Below are 20392 nucleotides of genomic sequence, written 5' to 3' on the forward strand. Positions count from 1 at the left end.
CAATGAAAGGGCTGTCAATCAACCTCGAAAGAAGTCTCAGAGTGTCATATAGATCTAGGGCAAGCCCTTCGCATATGTAAGACAAGACATACCAAGCGGCTTTGAAAGTTCTAACATGTCAGGCTAAATTTCTACGACATTCGAATAGCAACGAACATTTGTATTGAGGCATCTTGTGTTATATCTCGTCATCGCGCACAATTAATATCAACGTCTGAGGATGGTTTACAAATCGCTTTTTATCGAGTTGATGATCCTGGCGATCATCACTCCCTCATCCTGTGAGTGTCTCGACCTTCCAATGTCATCGCATATCGATCGGAGACGACAGCACAACGCTGACGATGTGTATAAATTGGGAACAGTCGTACAAGGCAAGTCATTCTCGGACCCGACGAAGCTCTGGGACAAAGAACCGAAGTGTAAAGACATACAAGCAACCTATGATAGTAGTTGGCTCGTGAGTTGTGTTCACTCTCCTCATGAGTCTCAGCCAGCCAATAGTACCGATAGACTTGCATGCCACGTTGGAACGCGCGTATACGTCTACATTGGTGCATTACAAGAGAATCAGGGGAAGGACAGCTGACATTCTCACATAACTTAGCCTGCAGCGGAATGCGCCATCACCAAGATGTCCAATCTGATTCAAGACCGCATCATCGAAGTGAAAGCCAAAGTGGATAATAACATTGAGACACCCGATAGCTTGAAGATCAACATATTCAATAAAGACTTGACTCCAGCTCCGTTCGAGTTCAAGACGAAAGATGTCAATTGGGGTGATTGTTATTGGAAATTATGGTGAGCTGAATACTGTACCTCGCGTATGGTAGTAGGTAGGCTCTACCATGATATACGATACCGGAGGGTACGGGGTCCTGTTGATTTAGATTGGATCGGGGCTGATCAACGAGAACGGTGATTTAGGTGGCCCGCTCCGATCGCGATGGCAGTGATCAACCAGCTCGACAAACCATATATCAATGGTGATAGCCCCTTCGACGAGGACGAGAAGTACATGCGATTCCAGAATGATACCACGGACGATTGGGATCCCTCGGTGGGATTATGGAAATTGACTGGTAAAGCTGCTGAGGTCAAGGTCAAAGAGAAGGATTTCGATAAAAACAAAGCATGTGAGTCAAGTGACTCTTGTCTGGCTTCGTGGCCGCCAATTTCTAAGCTTCGCTGATGAAGGTGGATATTGCTCTGCTTCGCAGGGGAATGGCTAAGCCAATACTCCGACTACTCACCAATGGTCATCAGTACTGCCAAGACCACCAAGAAATTGGGTACACATCAATGTTATAGTGTGATGACTACCAAAGAGGATAAACACGGTAGAAAGTGAGCTGCCATTGATCTGGACTGAGTTATTTACCTTACATACCTGACCGCCTGACATCATTACTAACGAATATACTTGGTAATGTAGAACTCACCTTTTTAACCCTTACCTCAGCGAGGAGAAATGGCGCTCTTTAGATGAGGTTTACAATGATATGGACAGAATTGGTCATCTAACCGATTGGGCTAGTATCTAAATCCTCTACTGTACCTCTCTGCTGCTTCAAAGTAAAATAGATGTAACATACTCCCTGGCAGTCTGCCTGTATTGACTGAATGCTCCTTGATTCACACTTCGCATGAGTTGGACCTTCAAAACTCGCTATATAGATCTGCGTCCCTATGGCACTAGAGGGGCCGTGGAAAGTACGGGTTCTGCTCCTGAAGTTCCCTATCATAGGTTGTACGAGCCCTGATAACGATGGACTGCTTGTATTTCTTGCTTCTTTCTCGGATGTTGTAGAACTACCATTCCCGCCACCCTGCTCGTAAGTCAAAATGTACATGGACGACTCAGCGTATACAGGGAAATCAGAACGGCAATAATAAGTCAAAGCGCCGTTCAAAACACGAATGGATCCTTGTGTTACTGCACCTCGGCCGATCGAACAATGCATTCAGTACAAATCATGTTGTCAAATCCTTGATACAAACGTGCAACTGTCTGTCCTGTTATTATCAGGTGCGTTGGATTCCCCTCATCTTACGAGGGACCTCGTAATAGGTTTGCCTTACAACCCGGACTGATCAGCAAGATCGTTCCTAATGTGGCATACAAGATGGATCATACGTACCGCGTAAGATGCCATAATGTCTTGACATCTGTTCTCAATACCTTTGAATCCATCTCGAAATATGCTGTTGATCCTCCAGCGATCGGATCCCAGAGCCGTACCCTTGGATGAATCACAAATCGAGTGTCAGCCCGTACATGTAGAATTGATGATGTTCAGTGTTTCTTCATTTTCAGTGGGGGATATTTGGAAGCTTTTTATTCAACTCACAATGAGGTGTCTCTTGAGAAAGATATCACTGAGAAATACCTGTCACCATCCTCCAACCCGTTGGAAGTATTGGGTTTGGAGCGGATCACAACAGGTGAAGACCTGGCGTCGTCCAGCCACGATTCTGAGAGGTCCACTCCGTATCGTCAGATACTTAAACTGTATAGCACACAACCGATGTCCTCTTGTTACAGTGTGTGGGCGGTGGCTGGATAATGCACTCACCCCATAACAATTTGTCACACTGACCTAAGTCCTCTTTGGTATAGAACATGCCCGTCAAGGCTTGCAATGCTAGGCCTCCTGCCTCCTCTCTAATGATTTCAGGTGGATTAAATTGTCCTTTTCCCGCATCGACCAAACGCGGGTTTGAATTGCTGGATAAGATGGCATTCCTAAATGCTCCTCCCCACCTACCGTACGAACATGCCAGAGGAGTAAGCAATAGATCTCAAGAGAAGAGCGACTAACTCTATCACACCCTGCGTGGCGTGAGCACGTCGGATGTTCGACCACGGAGTCTGCTGAGACTTACCACGCTTTGTTCCCGTCCGCATTCCCGTCGGCTCTGGCTCCTGCGTAGGACATCGTGATTGGCTCGTTCAAGATGTACGACTCGTTATAGATTGATACATTGATTGCAGGCAGGTTCAGAGGATCCGTGAAATTTAGGGCGTAATCTAGGTTGGAAAGAGGCCATCGAGGGTACCCATTTGCCCATGGGCACAGAGTAGTAAACTACTCAGAAGATCAGTCAGCTTGTACTCATATAACCCTTGTACTGTATCGTCAAGCGTCCATCGACTTCTGCACTTGTGCAAAGTGTCGATGCGCTTTGTCCCAAGCAGAAGGTTTGTAGCTGTTACAGTATGTTGGCTATCTCATTCAGACGATATGATACAGTACAACTCACCAACCAGTCCTCGGACTGTTTGTTCGCCCATAGATCACCGCAGGAAGGCGAGAAGCTGGAATCTGCTATAGGAGCGCTCGTTCCGGATGCCTGTGGAGCAGCAACCGTCGTATCTGCACCAGTTGGGGCTGCACTGGTCACAGCCGAAGTGTTTTCTGTTGATGTTCCTGTTGAAGTGGAAGTGGGAGACGAGTGGCTTGTGAGGTTGAAGGAGACAATTCCTGCCACGCCAATGTGAGTGGGTAGACTGGACACTGGTAGAACAGACTCACTGCTTCCGTCAGTAAGGGCAGAGTCGAGATTAGTCGCAGCTGTCGCTGTTTCTGTTGTCGTTGGGGTTACTGTGGTCGTACTGAGCTGAAAAACGGTGGAAAGGGGTGAGCTTCCCAATACTGTTGGGAGTACACCGCTATAGTCAGCTTCCACTAGAATATGAGAGCCAGTCTGCCACCTTTAGTGATTGACCTACCTAATCGGTTGAGTAACAGAAACGGAAGGAAAATCTGCATTGTCATTGACATCGTCGACACCTTCAGGTTCGTACACACAGTGCTATCCTTTTACTTGCGTTTGGAATAAAGATCAAAATCCGTTGTTCGATGAGGCGCTTGATTAAGATTTTCAGAAGCTGAAGTTGTACTATAGGATTTTATCCCCCCGACGAACAATATACGATGCGATCTCAACGGAATGGATCAGAGCAAAAAGCGATTTATTGTATTTATATTTCGAGACGATCAAGCTGTTGATAGGCTCTAAGTTCCAGTCTTGAAAAATTTGCAACACACGCTACAGGATGGTGAAACCTGGTCAAATCAGTTCCTTTCGACCGCTGTGACTTTAGGCCGTTAATGAGAGATACAGTATTTAAAATGGAAGATTGGCCGATCCTTTGTGTAACGAGCCCCCGCTCTTCCTTACAAAATTGCATCCTTGACGTTCCCCTCACCATAGAAGCGATGTTTGACCCTCTCATAGCTCTACACTTCTGTGACATGTTACCAGAACACATCTCCACCTCCGTGACTCGCATGGAACCACACCATGTAGCATAAACATCGAGTACTGTACACTGTACATTGTACACAATTACAATATTACCACACCCTTCACTCAACACCTCTCCAAAACCACCGCAATCCCCTGTCCACCACCTATACAAGCAGCCCCCAAAGCCCACTTCTTATCGAGTCGATGAAGATTGTGCGTAAGGTTCGCAAGGATCCTATAAATCTCTCCGTCAGCTACTTCCCTTCTAGGTTCAAAGGATGGCGGAGTAGCTCACCTCGCACCACTTGCACCCAGCGGATGACCCAATGCAATAGCCCCACCAAACATATTGGTCTTTTCCGTTGGTAGTTCCAATTCCCTTTGCACAGCAAGCCACTGAGCTGCGAATGCCTATCGAGCATCAAGACGAAAACATATCAGCTGATCAGATTATTGCTGGTTATTAGACAGCAAAGATGACTCACCTCGTTAACCTCGATGATATCCATATCACCCACTGTCTTACCGATCTTCTCCAGGGCATTACGAACAGCTACGACAGGTCCGATACCCATGATCTCAGGTTCGCAAGCACTCCAACTGTACGCTGCGATTCTCGCTAGGGGCTTTACACCGTGTTTCTGAAGGGATGACTCAGACATGACAATATTGGCGGCTGCACCATCACATATACCCGATGCGTTTCCTGCAGTCACTACCCCGGTTTCTTTGACGAATACCGATGGGAGTTTTTTTAGGGACGCGATGGATGTTTGAGGTCGGGGGTGTTCGTCCGCTTCGAGGGTTTGGGGAACACCTTTGATTGGTTTCAGCTGGACGGGAACGAGCTCAGCTTGGAATGCGCCTTCTGATAATCCCGCGGCGTAGCGTTGTTGGGACATCAAGGCAAAATCTGAAGGAGGTATCGGTATTAGCCATTGGACTGAGGCAGTCCAGAAAGGTCAAGCTGAACGTACTATCGCATTCTTCCCTTGTTATACCGTACTTCTTAGCTAGGTTTTCAGCGGTGACTGAAGTCATAAAGTTATGTCAATTTCTCTCCAGCATACACGCTGAAAGAGCCTGAAGACGACTCACCTCCCATAGGTGTCTTGGTACCACCAGGATTCTGATCCACCAAAGCAGCCGCCAACGAATCTTCCAACTTGAGATCCACACCGTACTTCGTTCCGTATCTGGTGAGCAACCATCAGCTTTGTAAGTCCATATCTATGTGAGCGGCTGGTATGCACCTACCTAGACAATCCCGACATGGTATATGGACTCATACTCATAGCTTCCGCACCACCGGTCAAACAGACGTCTGCCTCGCCAAGTGAGATGTGTTGCGCGGCTGTGATGGCAGCTTGGAACCCTGATCCGCATAGCCTGTTTCATCCACGCATCAGAGCTGCTCCTTCAAGGGTTGAAGGACTGCTCCAGGACGTACCTGTTTAGAGTAAGGGCGGGCACAGTTGGGCCTAAGCCCGATAAATGACCAACATGTCTGGCTAGGTATGGCGTCGAGTTATCCGATTGAGATACGTTACTGTCCGTTCGAAAGGAACGTATAAGCTTCGTTCTGTCCATTTGGATCTCAATGATAGCAAAACAGCCCACCCAAAGAAAACTTGGTCGACTTCTACTCCCGAGGGTAGCTCGGATAAAGCAGCCTTTCCCGCTAGACCACCTAATTCGGACGCTTTGAGTTCTTTCAGTCTAAGTAGGTTATACCGAAGGTGATCGTCAGCTATGGGACCAATCAGGGCTAGCTGGGCGGTACTCACTTTCCCCCATATGCTCCGAATGGTGTTCTCTTTGAAGCTACGATGTACGATTCCACTTTCGGGATGTGGGAAGCGAAGAGGCGAGTAGAGGGCTTCATGGTTGGATTGTTCTTGTGATGTCAGCTGTTCTTCCAGGCAGTCAGAGTATGAGCTGAGTAGCTGAGTAGGTATATATATACACAAAAGAGATCAAGAGGCTGACTGAGCAATGCTGCTATCTGACATGTATTTGAATTGTTTTTCTAGAGATGCACTCACTGATGGATGGACGTGGTTTCCGGTTATGTCGACTGGAGAATCAACCGGTGAAAGGGATACCACTTAACTTAAAAGTGGATACCATTTAATTCGGATCTGGTAACAAGTGGAGGTGGAGGTGTGAGCTAGCTCGGACCCATTAGACGCAGATGGCCGAAGTGATCGATCACATAAGTCGAGATGACACTTTACACTGTAGCTTACGGCTGGTTATAGCTTATCGATCGCATAACTGGTTATCATACATCACATCGCATACCTTTATCCAGCTTGACCTCTTTTGAAATATACACTGTGAATTACCACTGGCAAACGCAAAATGAGCGACGACCTCCATCCCGATCTAGACGAATTCTACGATACAGTCCACGGCTCAGACGATCAGTGGGTAGATGAAGACGATGACGAGGGAAATGTTCAAGTATTTATCGATCCAGACGATTTCTTCGGTTCAGAAGATGAGGACGAAGACGATGATGATGCAGATTACATATTCGAAGAAGACATAGGAGAGATCTACGATGAGGATGACGAGGAAGAGGAGGGGGAATCAGACGAAGATATGGGAGATGCGAGATTGATCATTGATAATGAGGATGATGGGAGTGCAGAGGCATTTAGGGAGTTGCACAATGTGATCACTCGGAATCAGGTAGCTGAATTTGAGGATGAAGAAGGTAATATGGATGTGAGGAGGATATTACAGACTCTCCTTAGAGGGGGTGGTCTGAGAACAACGACAGGACGGACCAGTGCGAATGCCTTGAATGGTCTTGCTAGGGCGCAGGCACAGGAGCAAAGGAGGAACAGGAGGGACGATCCGAAGTGGAAGGCTCCCAAGGAACCTCAAGCGGCTGGGGTGGAGCTGCTGAGGTCTGGTGAATTTGGGAGAGTAGGTCAGTGGTCCCCCCCTGGGAAGGAGGGGAGGAAGAGACCGAAAGTGCATAATGGGTGGATGAAAGGGTGGTCTGGACCTAAGAATACTGTAAGCGATACATACCGTCTACTGCATCAAATAGGTTACCTCGATGCTCATGACCATGATGCCTTACCTAGTCACCCCACTCCCACGCTATCGTACCCAACACTCCTGGAACGATCGTTGCTGCTTATCCTGCTGTACCGTACGTGGGGCAGTTCGCGAGAGAAGATTACTCGTTGTTCTGTGAGTATGGTCCTTTATGATTTCAACTGTCCATCTCTCCATCTCTACGTAGAAACGTCAAAAGATATCAAGGACGACGTCTATCAAACGATCCTCTTGCATGCGTTCTCTTGTGCAAGTAAGACGAATTAACATTCGCCCAACATCGCAGACACCGCCACCCAGTTCTTCACCCTCCACCTCTACTCAATGAACGAATCTCGTAAAAACCGTATCAGTCATCGCCCCAATCCGAATAAGAGACAAAGAACATCACGATCTCCCGAAGTGGTCACCTCCCCTTCAGCGCAGGAGGAGGAGGAAGAGGAAGAAGATGAAGATGATTATGAGACGGAAGAATCGGACGACGAAGTGTTCGATCCATGGGGTAGGAGGGGACGGGCCGTATCTGAAGATTCAAGTTTGAAGAAGATCAAGAGGGTTCAGGGGGTTGAGGGAAGTTGGACGGTCACGGATTGCGATGCTGATAGGAAGGGTGAAAAGTGGGTTATCAACCATCTTTCATCTTCCACCCTCGTCTCGCCCTTGCGTGGCGATCCCACATATGGCTGGGAATGAAGAAGGGTACTGATATTTGTAACTGGAACTGGATAGGATGATCTACTCCTCGATCACGCCTTATGTACATATGCTGTATACCGCTGAATCGGATCAGGAACATGTGGAGTTGAATTTCTCTACGACTAGACGAAACGATTCGTGGGGGTATGATAGGTTTGGTGTGAGTGATTCTCCATTTCTAGTGTACTTCTCTTGGTTATACGGATTCAGATGGGATCTCATCTCTGAATGATGAATCATTTAATGCTGATGTTTCGTTCTGGACTCTCGCCAGATTTGGAGTATAAGGTTCTCGGCGGATGGGAAAGAGGTAGTGGCCGGTGCTAGCGGAGGTAAAATTATGGTTTATGATATAGATGCTCAGAGACGGACTCTGGCTGTTAGTGGACATCAGGATGATGGTGAGCGCATACCTTTGTCAATACTCCTGAAACTGTTCTTGATAATGCCTGCTTCTTGTCCTTTCGTTATATCCGCTGTGACACGAGATCTGTGTATATAGTATGCGAACACACTAACAATGCTCCACAGTCAACGCCGTGTCATTCGCCGACGAATCATCAACCAACATCTTAGTCTCAGGTTCAGATGACGGTTATGTCAAAGTATGGGATCGACGATCCCTTTCTTCCTCTACGCCCTCCGGGATCCTTGTCGGTGCTACTGAGGGTATCACCTATACCTCGCCGAAGGGAGATGGACGGTATATCATTGCGAATTCAAAGGATCAGGCCGCGAGGTTGTATGACTTGAGGAAGATGAGGTCGGCTAATGAGTTTGAGGGTGAGAAGGACGCTGTGATACATTATGGGCAGCAGAGGTTTGATTGTGAGTGGTGTTCGATCGACATGGACATTCTGTACAGGTCCTCTCGGTGTCATCACACGGCGTCCTGTTCACTTCTTGAGATGACTCGACTGATGATCACTCCTTGCCAGATCGAAATATGGAATACCCCCGACCTAATCGTCTGGCTCATCCCAAGGATTGCTCGATCATGACCTTCCGAGGACATAGTGTGCTCAGGACCTTGATAAGATGCCATTTTAGTCCTAGAGAGTCGACTGGACAGAGTTATATCTATTCTGGAAGGTGGGTTCTCAGCCGTGGAGATGACATTTATATGGTCCGACAAGCTGATCATTTGAGGGGATAGTGCGGATGGGTTGATACATATTTGGTCACTTGATGGACGAGGTGAGTTGGCCACATTTCAGATCAATGTGAACGTTGTAGCTGACACATGGCGTACGATTACAGTCGTTCAAGGTGAATCTCGTTGGACTAAACATCAGAAACGCAAGGTAAAACGCTAACATCACATATACTGCGTAGTACTCAACCGAGCAGAAGCACTCCCCCTAAAACAGCAAAACACTTATACAGACCCCGCCACCTCCGACCCAACTTTACCTGCAGGTTCTCGCAGAAATACCGCCCAATCGTACTCATCGTACGGTATGGGATTCACCGTAAGAGACGTAGCGTGGCATGGGTACGAGCCTACCCTCATGTCTACATGCTGGGAGACCAGGGGCCGTGAGAGACATGGAGGGAATATTGCGAAACATGAGTGGAAAGGGTTGGGGAAGGGCGGGTTGAGGAGGTTGGAAGATTGGGTTGAGAAGAGGCAGGAGGAGGAGGCTGAGAGGACGATGCCGGGGGGAATGGGGTGGAGTGATTGGGATATGTGATTTTCTGCATTATTGGGAAGTAAACTTTCGGATTGTACTATACCTGTTGCTAGCTGTACTTTCCTGTTATGTAGCTGGATACATTGTGTTAGACCTGATAAAGTCATGTATTCAACGTGTATGATCGTCCAATAGCAAAGAGTTGACATGCATACAGTATGCACCTTGCTATCCATGAGGCTGAAGAGGAAGAAAGGAAATGCCAAGAATGTGATACACGATTACACGTCATAATGGGTGTTTGTCACTACTGCAGTAGTCGAATCCAGATCAAAGGGTTATTATTGTGCTTGTCCCTTATACACTAGGTCAATGCCACTCTTTACTGCACACACTGTCGTCATAGACTGACCCATCTGGCGTCACTCCCATCAAACACCAAAAATCACTAGGAAGCCTTTCACACGACTTTGCTGCTTGGTCGCCGTTAGGAGATATATAAGATATCACCCATGTGTCAATGCCATGAACCCCTTCAAGTCAATCATCATCATCCATATACAATCCAGCTGGTCATCTTTGTCAAGCATATCTTTTCGACCTGGTATAGTCGTAGTGATCACATTGATTACCGGAACGAGCCTAGCACGATGAGTGCCACGAGTCAAAGTGAAAATCACGTTACCGATACCCCACATACGTCATCAGCGGGTCAACCTGAGAACGAAAATGAAAATGACAAAATACATCATAATCATACCTCAAACTCAATCAGCTCACCGGTATTAGTTGACCTGACACCATTACCTGGCGAAGAGGACAAACAAATATTCTATCCATTGGATATCACCTCTCTTGACAATCTACACCAACAAGCTCAAGATCAAGATACGAACAAGCCATTACCCATCCCACCCACCACCACCATGTCAGGGGAAAACAAAAACACCGAATTCCCCGACCTCCCACCCGTACCTCCCTCCAGAGTGATAGGCCAAGGATACTCCGCCGAACACCCCGTACCGACCGTACAGTCCTACAAGATCGAGCAGAAACAGCACGAGCAAGATGCCAAGGCGTATGCTGAGATTGTTGAACGACGAAGGCTGGAATCTGAGCAGAGGGATAGACAAGCCCAGTTGGAAAGGGAGAAACCTACCCATGAATCAACTCAAGGTGGGCAGGTCTCGGCGGGGAAGGACGAGGAGACCAACGCTGTAAAAGCCCAAAAGGATAAGAAGGACGAGCCGCAACCTGGGACGGGGGCTAATGAGAAATCTAGGTTGATGGAGCAGATGAATAGTAATCAATGTGAGTTGGTTTTTGCATTTGTACTGTTCTTACTGTCTGTATGGTTTGCCGCTCTTCTGAGAAGACTGTAATTTGGATGCGAGAGTAGAGCTGATCAGGTTCATTCGTTTATAGTGAAACCCACCGAACGATTCCAAAAGGCTGAGAAAGGTCAACGAAGAGTTAGAGATCCCATCACTGGTGCAGAGGTTATCGTCAAGGATGCTGATCCCAAGGGTAAGCTCATTCTCTCTCCACTCCTCTCTTTCCACTGTCCTTTTGTCTGTGCAAGGCCAAGTCAAAAACGCTGATATTTATTGTTGGTACACTCAGACTTCGACCCCAGCATCCCAGCTACGAAAGGCACCAACGCTTTGTACCATGCTTTCCCCCCTCCCCGACCAGTCTCAGTGGACGCTATGATTGATAAGCTCAAGCTCCTCCAATATGTCGTCTTTGGCTCAATGTTCGTCATTTGGCTGAGCGTTGCTTTCGGATCAGGATTTTTCAAGTTGATCTGGAGATCCATCTTGTGCGCTTCCGTCGGTTTTGGGCTTATGACGCTTATCAGTATTGTTGAGAGAGGCTTGGACAAGGAGGTGGAGAGGGTTAGACAAGATATGGGGAGACAACGGGGAGAAGCTTTTAGTCCTCCTATTCCTGAGAGTGTGGAGTGGTTGAACGGGCTTATTAAGTTGGTTTGGGGATTGGTTGATCCGTGAGTTGAGCAACCTCTCTACCTTTCCTCGTGGTCTATACTCCGACCTCGTTCCCTTCTTCTTTCACTTCTTTCGTTCGAAACCTGAATCTCCGCGGACCAAAGAGGATTACTGACTAACCCTGTATCACTATTCCAGCGCTCTCTTCATCTCCGTCGCTGATATGGTCGAAGACATTCTCCAACAATCCCTCCCCGGTTTCGTTGATGCAGTCAGAATCACCGATCTGGGACAAGGCTCAAACCCTCTCAGAATCACTTCTATCCGTGCTTTGCCTGATCAACCTGGAGATGAAGGATACCCCAAATCAGGATGGATCAACCAAGGCAACGAAGATATCAAATCTAAGGATACTGCTGGAAAGGATATCACCGAAGATGAAGCTGGTGATTACTACAACTTTGAAGTTGCTTTCTCTTACGGTGAGTCAGCTTGTAGTCATGCTTCGTCCAAGTAAGCAGAACAGCTGACACGAATTTGCTGTCATCCCAGCTGCCCTTCCCGGACAAGGTGCTCAGCTCAGAGCCAAGAACATTCACCTTTTGATCGAATTCTTCCTTGGACTGTACGACTGGCTCCACATCCCTATTCCTATCTGGATCCAGGTCGAACAGATCTTCGGTGTCGTTCGACTTCGAGTCCAATTCATCCCTGAACCACCTTTCGTACGAAATTTGACTTTCGCTCTTTGTGGTGTACCAGCCGTCGAAGTCTCCGCTATCCCCATGTCTAAACATTTACCAAATGTTTTAGATCTACCCTTCGTTTCCTCTTTCGTCAAGATGGGTATCGCAGCTGGAACTGCCGAATTGGCTGTACCCAAGTCTATGACGCTCAACATTCAAGAGTTGTTATCTGGAGCTGCTGTTGGCGATACCAGAGCTATCGGTGTATTCCTTATTACCATCCACCACTGCGAAGGTCTCTCTGCTCAAGATAACAACGGTTCCTCTGATCCTTACGTCGTTTTGGCATATGCTAAATTCGGTAAACCCTTGTACTCTACTCGAATTATTCTCGAAGATCTCAATCCCGTTTTCGAAGAGACGGCGGTGCTCCTCCTGACAATGGACGAGGTCAAGGCGAAGGAGGATCTGGCGGTCATGCTTTGGGATAGTGATAAGATGAGTGCTGAGTGAGTTGTATTGATCTTGAGGAAAAGATTACATAAACTGATACAGGGTGTATTCAGTGATCTCGTTGGCCGAGTTCAAGTACCCGTCGAAGAACTCATGATGAAGCCTAATGAGATGATCCGAAGGGAAGATAAGTTGATGGGCTTCGAAGATGCTAATGAGATGCCCGGTGAGCCATCGAGTCGATAGAGGATGCGAAACGAGCTAACCTCGTATGAATATAGGTAAAGTCGTATGGTCTATCGGATACTTCGAGAAAGCCCCACTCATCAAAGAGCTCGAACGAGGCCCAACAGTCGAAGAGGCCAAAGCTGCTCCCGAACCTTCGAAGACTGCTCCCGAAATGGAAATGTTACCTCAAGATGCCGCTCCCAACCCCGCCAAGAAGGACCTACCTCCCCCTCCACCAGACGTTCAAAAGACCAAACCCGATCCTCAATGGCCATCCGGTGTCCTATCTATCATCTTGCACCAGGTCAACAACCTCGAGAGACAGAACCTTGAAGGAGCATCTGGAGATCGGGAAGGAGAGGCCGGTCAGGATACCGACCAACCTTCTGAACAATCTGAAAACCTTCCTTCGGGGTATGGTGAATTCCTCGTCAACGATGATATGGTGTACAAGACCCGGGTCAAACAGTACACTACCAACCCTTATTTCGAGGCTGGTACGGAAGTTTTCGTTAGGGATTTCGAAAATACCGTGGTCAGAGTTGTCATTCGAGATTCGAGGTTGAGGGAGGCGGATCCTATTTTGGGTATTGTCTCGGTTAGGTTGTCTGAGGTGTTTAGTGAGGCTAGTAGTGTTACGCAGGTTTATGCGTTGACTGAGGGAGTTGGGTTCGGCAAGTGAGTGATTGGTTTCTTTGACCTTGATTATTTACTCCGTCGCTCCTCAGATGCTGTAGCGTGTAGGCTGTATTCAGTTTGAAGGCCGAAGAATCAGCTTTGCTGACGTCTTATGAAACCAACAGAGCAAACATCTCCTTCGCCTTCCGAGGTATGCAAACCACCTTGCCCAAGAACATGCGAGGATGGGACACCGGTACTCTCGAAGTATCCCAAGTATCAGCTACGATCCACAACGACAAGACTCAACTGTTCGAACCTAAAGCATCGAGATTGCGAGTGGTCACCTCTGAGAAGGTCGAGACTCTTCAAAAGAAGGATGCAGAGGTTAACGGTAACTCGATGAACTGGGATTTGGATCTGTTGCGTCTACCTGTCTACTCAAGATATCAATCGTCCGTGGTATTCGAAATTGGTAAAGGAGGGGGAGCACTCAAATCCTTTGGTGTTGGTGTCAAACCTGATGCGGTCGCTGTTCTCTGGATGCAAGATCTCACTGACGACGTGGAACAACAAGTGAAACTTCCCATCTTGGTCTCCAACAATATTCAGAACCTTAGACAGAACGCTATCAACGATCAGACTAAGAAGTTCCATGATTTCGAGATTGTCGGGGAGCTGACGGTGAGGTTGAAGTTGGATAGCGGATTGGATGAGGATCATGAGGTGGGTTCTGGATTCTTCGCTTTATCTCCCTCTGTCTTTGTCTGGCAGCTGAAAAGGATGAGTGCTGATCTTGATCCGTGGAATAGACTATCAGACAGGGTCAATCTAGACGACATGCTCTTGAGGCTCAGTAAGTGGTACAATTTCAATGGAACAACGCCTTCTCCTTTTTCGCCTACGGGCGCACTCTCAGATCTTGTACCACATTGCTCGTCGGCTGGCACATCAATCAAGACGACTGGTGATCAATGCTGATTCTTACTCAACACTTAGCGACCACATCGAAGGTGAAGCTGAGATCGCTCGTAAGCAAGCGTCCTTCGACGACGATGGTGTGATCGACAAGGACGAGCAAAGGCAGATTGATCGAGCGCACAAGAGACAGCTTGAATCGAGAGGCAGAGGATTGGCTCAGGTTAAGGCTTACCGGTCTGCCAAGTGGATGATGAGGGTGAGTCATCGCTAGATCGTCTACCACCAGATGATCCTCTCAGAAATCTCAGAAATAAGGACTGGGATGCTAACAATTCACTGGGATGAATAGGGTGTCAAGGATCGACTGCCTGGTCAAAAGAAGACTAGGGAGCGTGAGTCTTTTCTTTTCCTTTTACGTTTACGTTGGAATGTCTGATCTTACGCTGATGTTTCGATGTGACAGCTACCGTTCAAACTGAAGCCTAGGTGGCAGGTTCTTCCAATCAGCCTTGTGTGAAGAGATGAACATTTGAGGTTTGGATGAAGGTTAGGGAGGAAACGAAAGAAAGGGAAGACCATTATGAAAGATTGATTCATGTATCACATACACGTTTAAATAATACATGTAGCTCTTCCAATCTGCTATTCGAGTATATACAACATGGCTTAATGAGTCTACATATGTCTAAATTGATAGACTACCAGAGGGCGGCAGTAGGAGCTCGTCTGGATGGCTGGATGTCGTGGTGTGAAAGGCTCTTGAAGTCTCCTGTGCTCGGTCATGATATTTTTGAACTGACCTAACATTATAATCCCAAGTACCTCACGTCGGTCCCACTTTCAGTCGACGGTAAACCACCTAATAATCATCCATCTCTACATCCTCCTCTTCCTCTTTGGGTGATCTATCTCCATTCTCAGTCCCACCCCCATTCTGACGAGTATGGGGAACAGGAGAGGAAGCAAGGACCGAAATTTCAGGCGGTATCGACGATCTGCATGAACGAAGCAAATGTCAGTCATAGAGATTCAATGTGCACACCGCATAGTCATGTACGCATGCATGTGTATTGACATCGTTCAACTCACCTTCCTTCCGTCACATCAGCCTCCATCACCCTCTCCCTCCCTTCATCTTCTGGCTCATCCACATCCACATCCACATCCACATCCACATCCACATCGATGGTTTCCTTCTTCCTCTTCTCAACCTCGGCTCTAGCGAGCTTACGTTCCCTCTCTAATGCCTTTTGCTCCTTCTCTTTACGTTCTTTGCGGAGCTTGGCGATTCGATATGCTATTAGGTTGTTCTCCTATGTTCAGTGTTGATGTTAGCGATTCGTCTTTCCTACCTTCCCTCCAAAAGGTGTAGGCACAGTGAGATAATGCTTCTGGAGAAGAAAGAGATGGAAGAGCGGTGACAGATGGAAGAGAGGAGAGGAAACACCCAGATTGAACAGTCGAAAGTAGGTAGACTCACATCTTCCAGTCCGTTAATCACATCCTGTATAGCGACGTATCGTCCTGTCATCCATAACATCTATGTCAGCTTATAGCCTACTAAACACACGGGACATGAGGTTATATTCGCTCAACTCACGCTTGAACATCTCATCGTCCGTCGGATGAGCGTCTGTGTATCCCCCTGATATCGAGGTGGACATGGCTACCGGCGTTGGTGTTGGTGCGATTGGTGTACGGAAGGGATAGCAATGTCTTGTGAGGGTAGGTAGATGATGTGTTGTGTTGTGTGTGTAAGGCAATAATAATAATGTAATGTGGATTTGGCATCCCAGGTGGAGGTCTCATCTCTTGAAGTGGCGTTAATTTCCCCCTACGCGGGAACGTGGCAAATGCGACGTAACCCAAACGTGAACAATCGTCTTCGTCTAGTCAGTTGAATCACGTTTGAGCAGATGGAGATCTTGCATGAGATATGACTAATGTAAGATAATATGATAATGGAGGTCTCTTCCCCATTTGCGTTTTGAGGCGGAATGACGTTTCTGAATCAATGGATGGTGAGAATCCTTTTTGATATCGTCCTGTTTTGAACAAGCTACTGGTGAAGCTAGTTTGAAGGGGACGGTACTATGCACGAATTCTGTAGCTGGAGACATATATATATATATGCCTCGTGATGCGAAGGAATCCGCTGCTTTATATCTCATCCCACCCCATTTACATCCACTTCTACTCCTTCCTTGACGACAGCAACATCTTATCTTCCCTACTCCCTTCTGACCATTACAGCGCAACTCAATTCCATAAATCCCAACAAAGCCAGGCTCCTCATGCACCAGATGATCTTTCTTCCGTTCGCACTGGCTTTTATCGAGCTAGGTGAATCGATGACCCTCAGATACAGTATGTTTATAGCGCTGATGTGTTCTGCGTAGTGCTTGGTAGTCCGATAGTATCGCTAGCTCCGCACCTCGTGGACCTTTCTGCCTCTCGACCAATCTCACGTACCCCCGCAAGACATATCATCGCCTCCAGTGTTGAAGGTGTCTTACCGACTGCTTCTGCAACCACTACGATTCTCGCAGTTCGATCCAGCAGGTCAAGTGCCCCTATCGCAGGCAATGAGGTAAAGACTTCCTGTAATCAGCTATGGGCCAACATCCCATCGGAAGATTGGTTGGTGAGTGCTCGTTGCCCGCCATTCACAAAGCCGCCTCTCTCTATACATTGCGACCTGACCCCAAAAACATTGGACAGTCCTAACCCCTTTCCCGGCACGCTCCTTCATGCTATGCTATGTATGGTGCTGAATACTAAAAAATACAGTTCGCAACCCTCTGCTCATGGTCCACCGCCGACCCTTCATGGCCCCTCTCCCACCTGGACTATGCGCTGGAATTCAATGACCCACGAGACCTCCCAGTAGTGAATGTCTCGACATATGATGATGGCTTGAACCTACGCGATCCACTGACTATGGTCTATCAGGGTGTGAAGGGGAATGGGAATTCCGACCCGGACGATGCATGGTGTGTCTTTCCTGCATCATATCCGTCCTACTACAAGACGTCGAGAAATTGAGCTGACGATGGATATGACAGGTGGGGAGGGGCGATCCGCAATGCTTTGCTGTACAGCTCCACCATAGTCGATCACATGAGTGGGAACTTCAAGAACGACGCGGGATTCAGAGATTGGGCGGGGTATCATTCTTTCGCATATCTGATCGGATCATATCCCGTTAGGGAAGATCCTTCATACTTTGCTAAGGAAGTGTGGGGTAAGTCCTCCTACTTTAAGATGTATAGATGAACCACATGTCATAGGGAAACGCAGCTAACTGATGTCTTATGATCACGATAGAAATGTGGCTCGACAAATCATCGAGATCGCCGATCATCGTCCTCTCGAAAGCTACCACGTCACGATGTCTGAGCGATGCAAATCGGTATTTCTCGATTACGAGCTTCGATACCTACACCTCAACGTGAGTACAACATGGGTGGTTGTTTTGGAATGATATATGAAATGTTGAGTTCTTGGGATTTTTAGAGTCACACTTTGGGATCCGACATCAAAGGGCGATGCGGGATACTTCCTGGTTGATGCCAATCGCTTGAAGGTTGATGTCAAATGGTTGTGGCATCTTATGTAACTTAGTGCTTTATGTCCGACTTCTCAGAAGTGTACTCCAGTTGCCTATTTCGATACAACTGTGACACGAATGAACCAGTACATACAGTACAACGGATTGCGAAATTGATTGATATCACCTGTATCATGCATGTTCATCAACGGAACATTTTCCATCTTTTGTCTTCTTGATCCTTGACGGGTTGCACTCTGGATTGCGAGATGAATGAGACATCCTTTGTGGCTATTTTCACTTGAAACGCACGACTGATTACAGTGGTCGAGTCCATTTTCGGCGTCTTTGTCTCATTCTGTTGCCCTTCAAAGCACACAATCGAGATTGAAAGTCGCGATCTAGACCATTCCCCCCACTCAGACGGTAGAATAGGCAAGCAAACACAGTGCGAACATAATCACAGTGCGAACATGTGGATAATCACCCTGTTTACTGTGCTTCTTGTGCCCGGGCTGGGTGAGTCCGCCATTCCCACCTATATGCAAGTTACAAACCTGTTAAACTGATTTTCAATGGGGAAATGTGCCGCTCGTGGTGCAGCTACAGCTTTGATATCTACCGTCATTCAGCGTAGTACGACTATCATCAACGACGCATCAAGAGCAACGAGTGATGCTCGTCCCACTTACATGTTTACTTCTTCGTTTACCTCTTCTTTCCAAGGTGAGTTAATTATAACGATCATGACGAGGATGCCGGTTCATCTTGAGTCCCCGTCTCGCCAGAAACCAGTGCATTATCCTCTATCACGACCGGACGTCCATCCAGGGCTGTGGGCCCCATTTCAACCCTCTCCGCTCCCGAAGCTGCTCGATCGAGCGCACCATTAGCCGGGATAGCGACAGAGCCGGATTGTTCTCATCTATGGGCGAACAAAGCTTCTGAGGATTGGCTGGTGAGTCTACCTTTGATTTGTATTGCTCGTTTGGGAAACCAGACGGTCTGTTAGCCCCGTCACGATAGAGACAGAGATAGAGTAGTTCTTTCCCAGGGAGTAATGATGCGGTGGTGCTGTACTAGACAGACAAAAGAATGAGTCAGTGGCAGCTGATGGACCCGTTTCTCATGAATATCAGTTCGCAGCGCTTTGCTCGTGGGCTACAGTCAATCCCAAATGGCCACTTGTGAATCTGGATTTCGTGGCGGACGATGACAAAGACCCTAAGGATCTGTCGTCGATTAACGTGACTACATACGATTTCGACTTGAAGTTGAATGATCCACTCGAGGTCCGCTATGAAGTGGTCAAGGGGGATGGTAATGCCGATGCTAACAATGCCTGGTGAGTGTTGCTACGATGTGCTGTTCCCATATACATGACATGGCATGGTATCGATATTGAGCAGAGGATCCAATCTGGTTTGATCATCTGTTTGCTGATAATTGAGCATTGGTATAATACGTTGTAGGTGGGGAGGAGCGTTCAGACAAGCCGTCATTTCCACAAGCCGGTACCGGCAGATCGGGGTCACCAGAGATTGGATGGCATGGCATTTCGGATTCAGAGATCTGATAGGTATGGAACCGAACCCGGAAGATCCCTCGCAATTCAATCAACAAGCTTGGGGTGGGTGGTCCCAACTTCATTCTTTATTGTACTGTACGTCAACTATGTGAACCTCACTAAATGAATGAACGTACTGTGGTCGTACATACATAGATTCGATGCTCCGTCAATCACAGAGTTCACCAGTCATGGTTTATTCCAAAGCTGAGACCACCTACCTCAAGGACGGTGACAGGTACTTTTCAGTGACGAACTTCGAGAATTCAAGTCGGACGTGAGTGGCATATATCGTGTGATACTGTATCTTCCTCTCGAGAGCTGAGAACCATCTATGCACTGGGACAGTATAACACTTTGGGATCCCGCTTCGGGAGGACAGGCAGGTTATTTCATTATATCTTCGGAAGAGTTGAAAGAGGATGTACAGTATTTATGGCATTTGGCTTGGTGAGTCCTGTACTTCCTATTCCATGCTCTTAGTAGGTCGTTCCTGCTTAGTTCCAGCTCATCACTCTGCAATCAGGTAGGCCAACGTACCACAAAATTCCTCGTAAGATTACGGGGATCTGATCTAAACGTCGTCTGTGTCGCTATAGGCTTAGATACTAGGGAGATTAATATTGTAATCCCATATGGTCACCATTATAGGTTTGACTTGACTTGATTTCCCAGGTCATGGCAGTAGGGACTTTCATTGGTCGATCAGAAAGCTACTTCCACAACTTTGCAATGCACTGGACGTGGCACTCGTTTCA

General features: G+C 47.4%; 8 protein-coding genes across 8 annotated transcripts; 5 read left to right on the forward strand and 3 right to left on the reverse strand.

Moving 5' to 3' along the window:
- Positions 1-301: 301 nt before the first annotated feature.
- Positions 302-1547, forward strand: I302_103232 (uncharacterized protein; the record flags this gene model as incomplete). The annotated part of the gene is made up of 5 exons (XM_019188604.1): positions 302-460; positions 608-804; positions 931-1139; positions 1224-1350; positions 1439-1547. 5 exons carry the CDS (start codon positions 302-304, stop codon positions 1545-1547), a joined length of 801 nt encoding a protein of 266 aa, XP_019048166.1.
- A 587-nt stretch (positions 1548-2134) lies between these two features.
- Positions 2135-3788, reverse strand: I302_103233 (uncharacterized protein; the record flags this gene model as incomplete). Its single annotated transcript, XM_019188605.1, has 7 exons — positions 2135-2246; positions 2355-2478; positions 2580-2767; positions 2890-3092; positions 3268-3488; positions 3540-3659; positions 3737-3788. 7 exons carry the CDS (start codon positions 3786-3788, stop codon positions 2135-2137), a joined length of 1020 nt encoding a protein of 339 aa, XP_019048167.1.
- Positions 3789-4380: 592 nt separating this feature from the next.
- Positions 4381-6142, reverse strand: I302_103234 (uncharacterized protein; the record flags this gene model as incomplete). The annotated part of the gene is made up of 9 exons (XM_019188606.1): positions 4381-4492; positions 4553-4668; positions 4743-5170; positions 5235-5288; positions 5356-5453; positions 5515-5646; positions 5708-5806; positions 5878-5976; positions 6045-6142. The coding sequence occupies 9 exons, from the start codon at positions 6140-6142 to the stop codon at positions 4381-4383; spliced, it is 1236 nt and encodes a 411-aa protein (XP_019048168.1).
- A 479-nt stretch (positions 6143-6621) lies between these two features.
- I302_103235 (uncharacterized protein) lies at positions 6622-9722 on the forward strand (the record flags this gene model as incomplete). The annotated part of the gene is made up of 9 exons (XM_019188607.1): positions 6622-7287; positions 7359-7467; positions 7619-7949; positions 8062-8188; positions 8303-8429; positions 8560-8856; positions 8967-9120; positions 9185-9225; positions 9364-9722. The coding sequence occupies 9 exons, from the start codon at positions 6622-6624 to the stop codon at positions 9720-9722; spliced, it is 2211 nt and encodes a 736-aa protein (XP_019048169.1).
- An 866-nt stretch (positions 9723-10588) lies between these two features.
- Positions 10589-15003, forward strand: I302_103236 (uncharacterized protein; the record flags this gene model as incomplete). Its single annotated transcript, XM_019188608.1, has 12 exons — positions 10589-10973; positions 11088-11189; positions 11286-11670; positions 11810-12093; positions 12164-12806; positions 12864-12976; positions 13032-13656; positions 13782-14322; positions 14409-14452; positions 14596-14773; positions 14867-14909; positions 14981-15003. 12 exons carry the CDS (start codon positions 10589-10591, stop codon positions 15001-15003), a joined length of 3366 nt encoding a protein of 1121 aa, XP_019048170.1.
- Positions 15004-15376: 373 nt separating this feature from the next.
- Positions 15377-16181, reverse strand: I302_103237 (uncharacterized protein; the record flags this gene model as incomplete). The annotated part of the gene is made up of 4 exons (XM_019188609.1): positions 15377-15512; positions 15607-15830; positions 15998-16041; positions 16118-16181. 4 exons carry the CDS (start codon positions 16179-16181, stop codon positions 15377-15379), a joined length of 468 nt encoding a protein of 155 aa, XP_019048171.1.
- Positions 16182-16811: 630 nt separating this feature from the next.
- On the forward strand, positions 16812-18136 carry I302_103238 (uncharacterized protein; the record flags this gene model as incomplete). The annotated part of the gene is made up of 6 exons (XM_019188610.1): positions 16812-16860; positions 16917-17161; positions 17308-17510; positions 17583-17761; positions 17845-17968; positions 18034-18136. 6 exons carry the CDS (start codon positions 16812-16814, stop codon positions 18134-18136), a joined length of 903 nt encoding a protein of 300 aa, XP_019048172.1.
- Positions 18137-18642: 506 nt separating this feature from the next.
- Positions 18643-20088, forward strand: I302_103239 (uncharacterized protein; the record flags this gene model as incomplete). Its single annotated transcript, XM_019188611.1, has 6 exons — positions 18643-18793; positions 18856-19025; positions 19207-19412; positions 19540-19697; positions 19791-19911; positions 19983-20088. 6 exons carry the CDS (start codon positions 18643-18645, stop codon positions 20086-20088), a joined length of 912 nt encoding a protein of 303 aa, XP_019048173.1.
- Positions 20089-20392: the final 304 nt, after the last annotated feature.

Source organism: Kwoniella bestiolae, chromosome 2, assembly GCF_000512585.2.
Source record: "Kwoniella bestiolae CBS 10118 chromosome 2, complete sequence".
Lineage (NCBI taxonomy): Eukaryota > Fungi > Basidiomycota > Tremellomycetes > Tremellales > Cryptococcaceae > Kwoniella > Kwoniella bestiolae.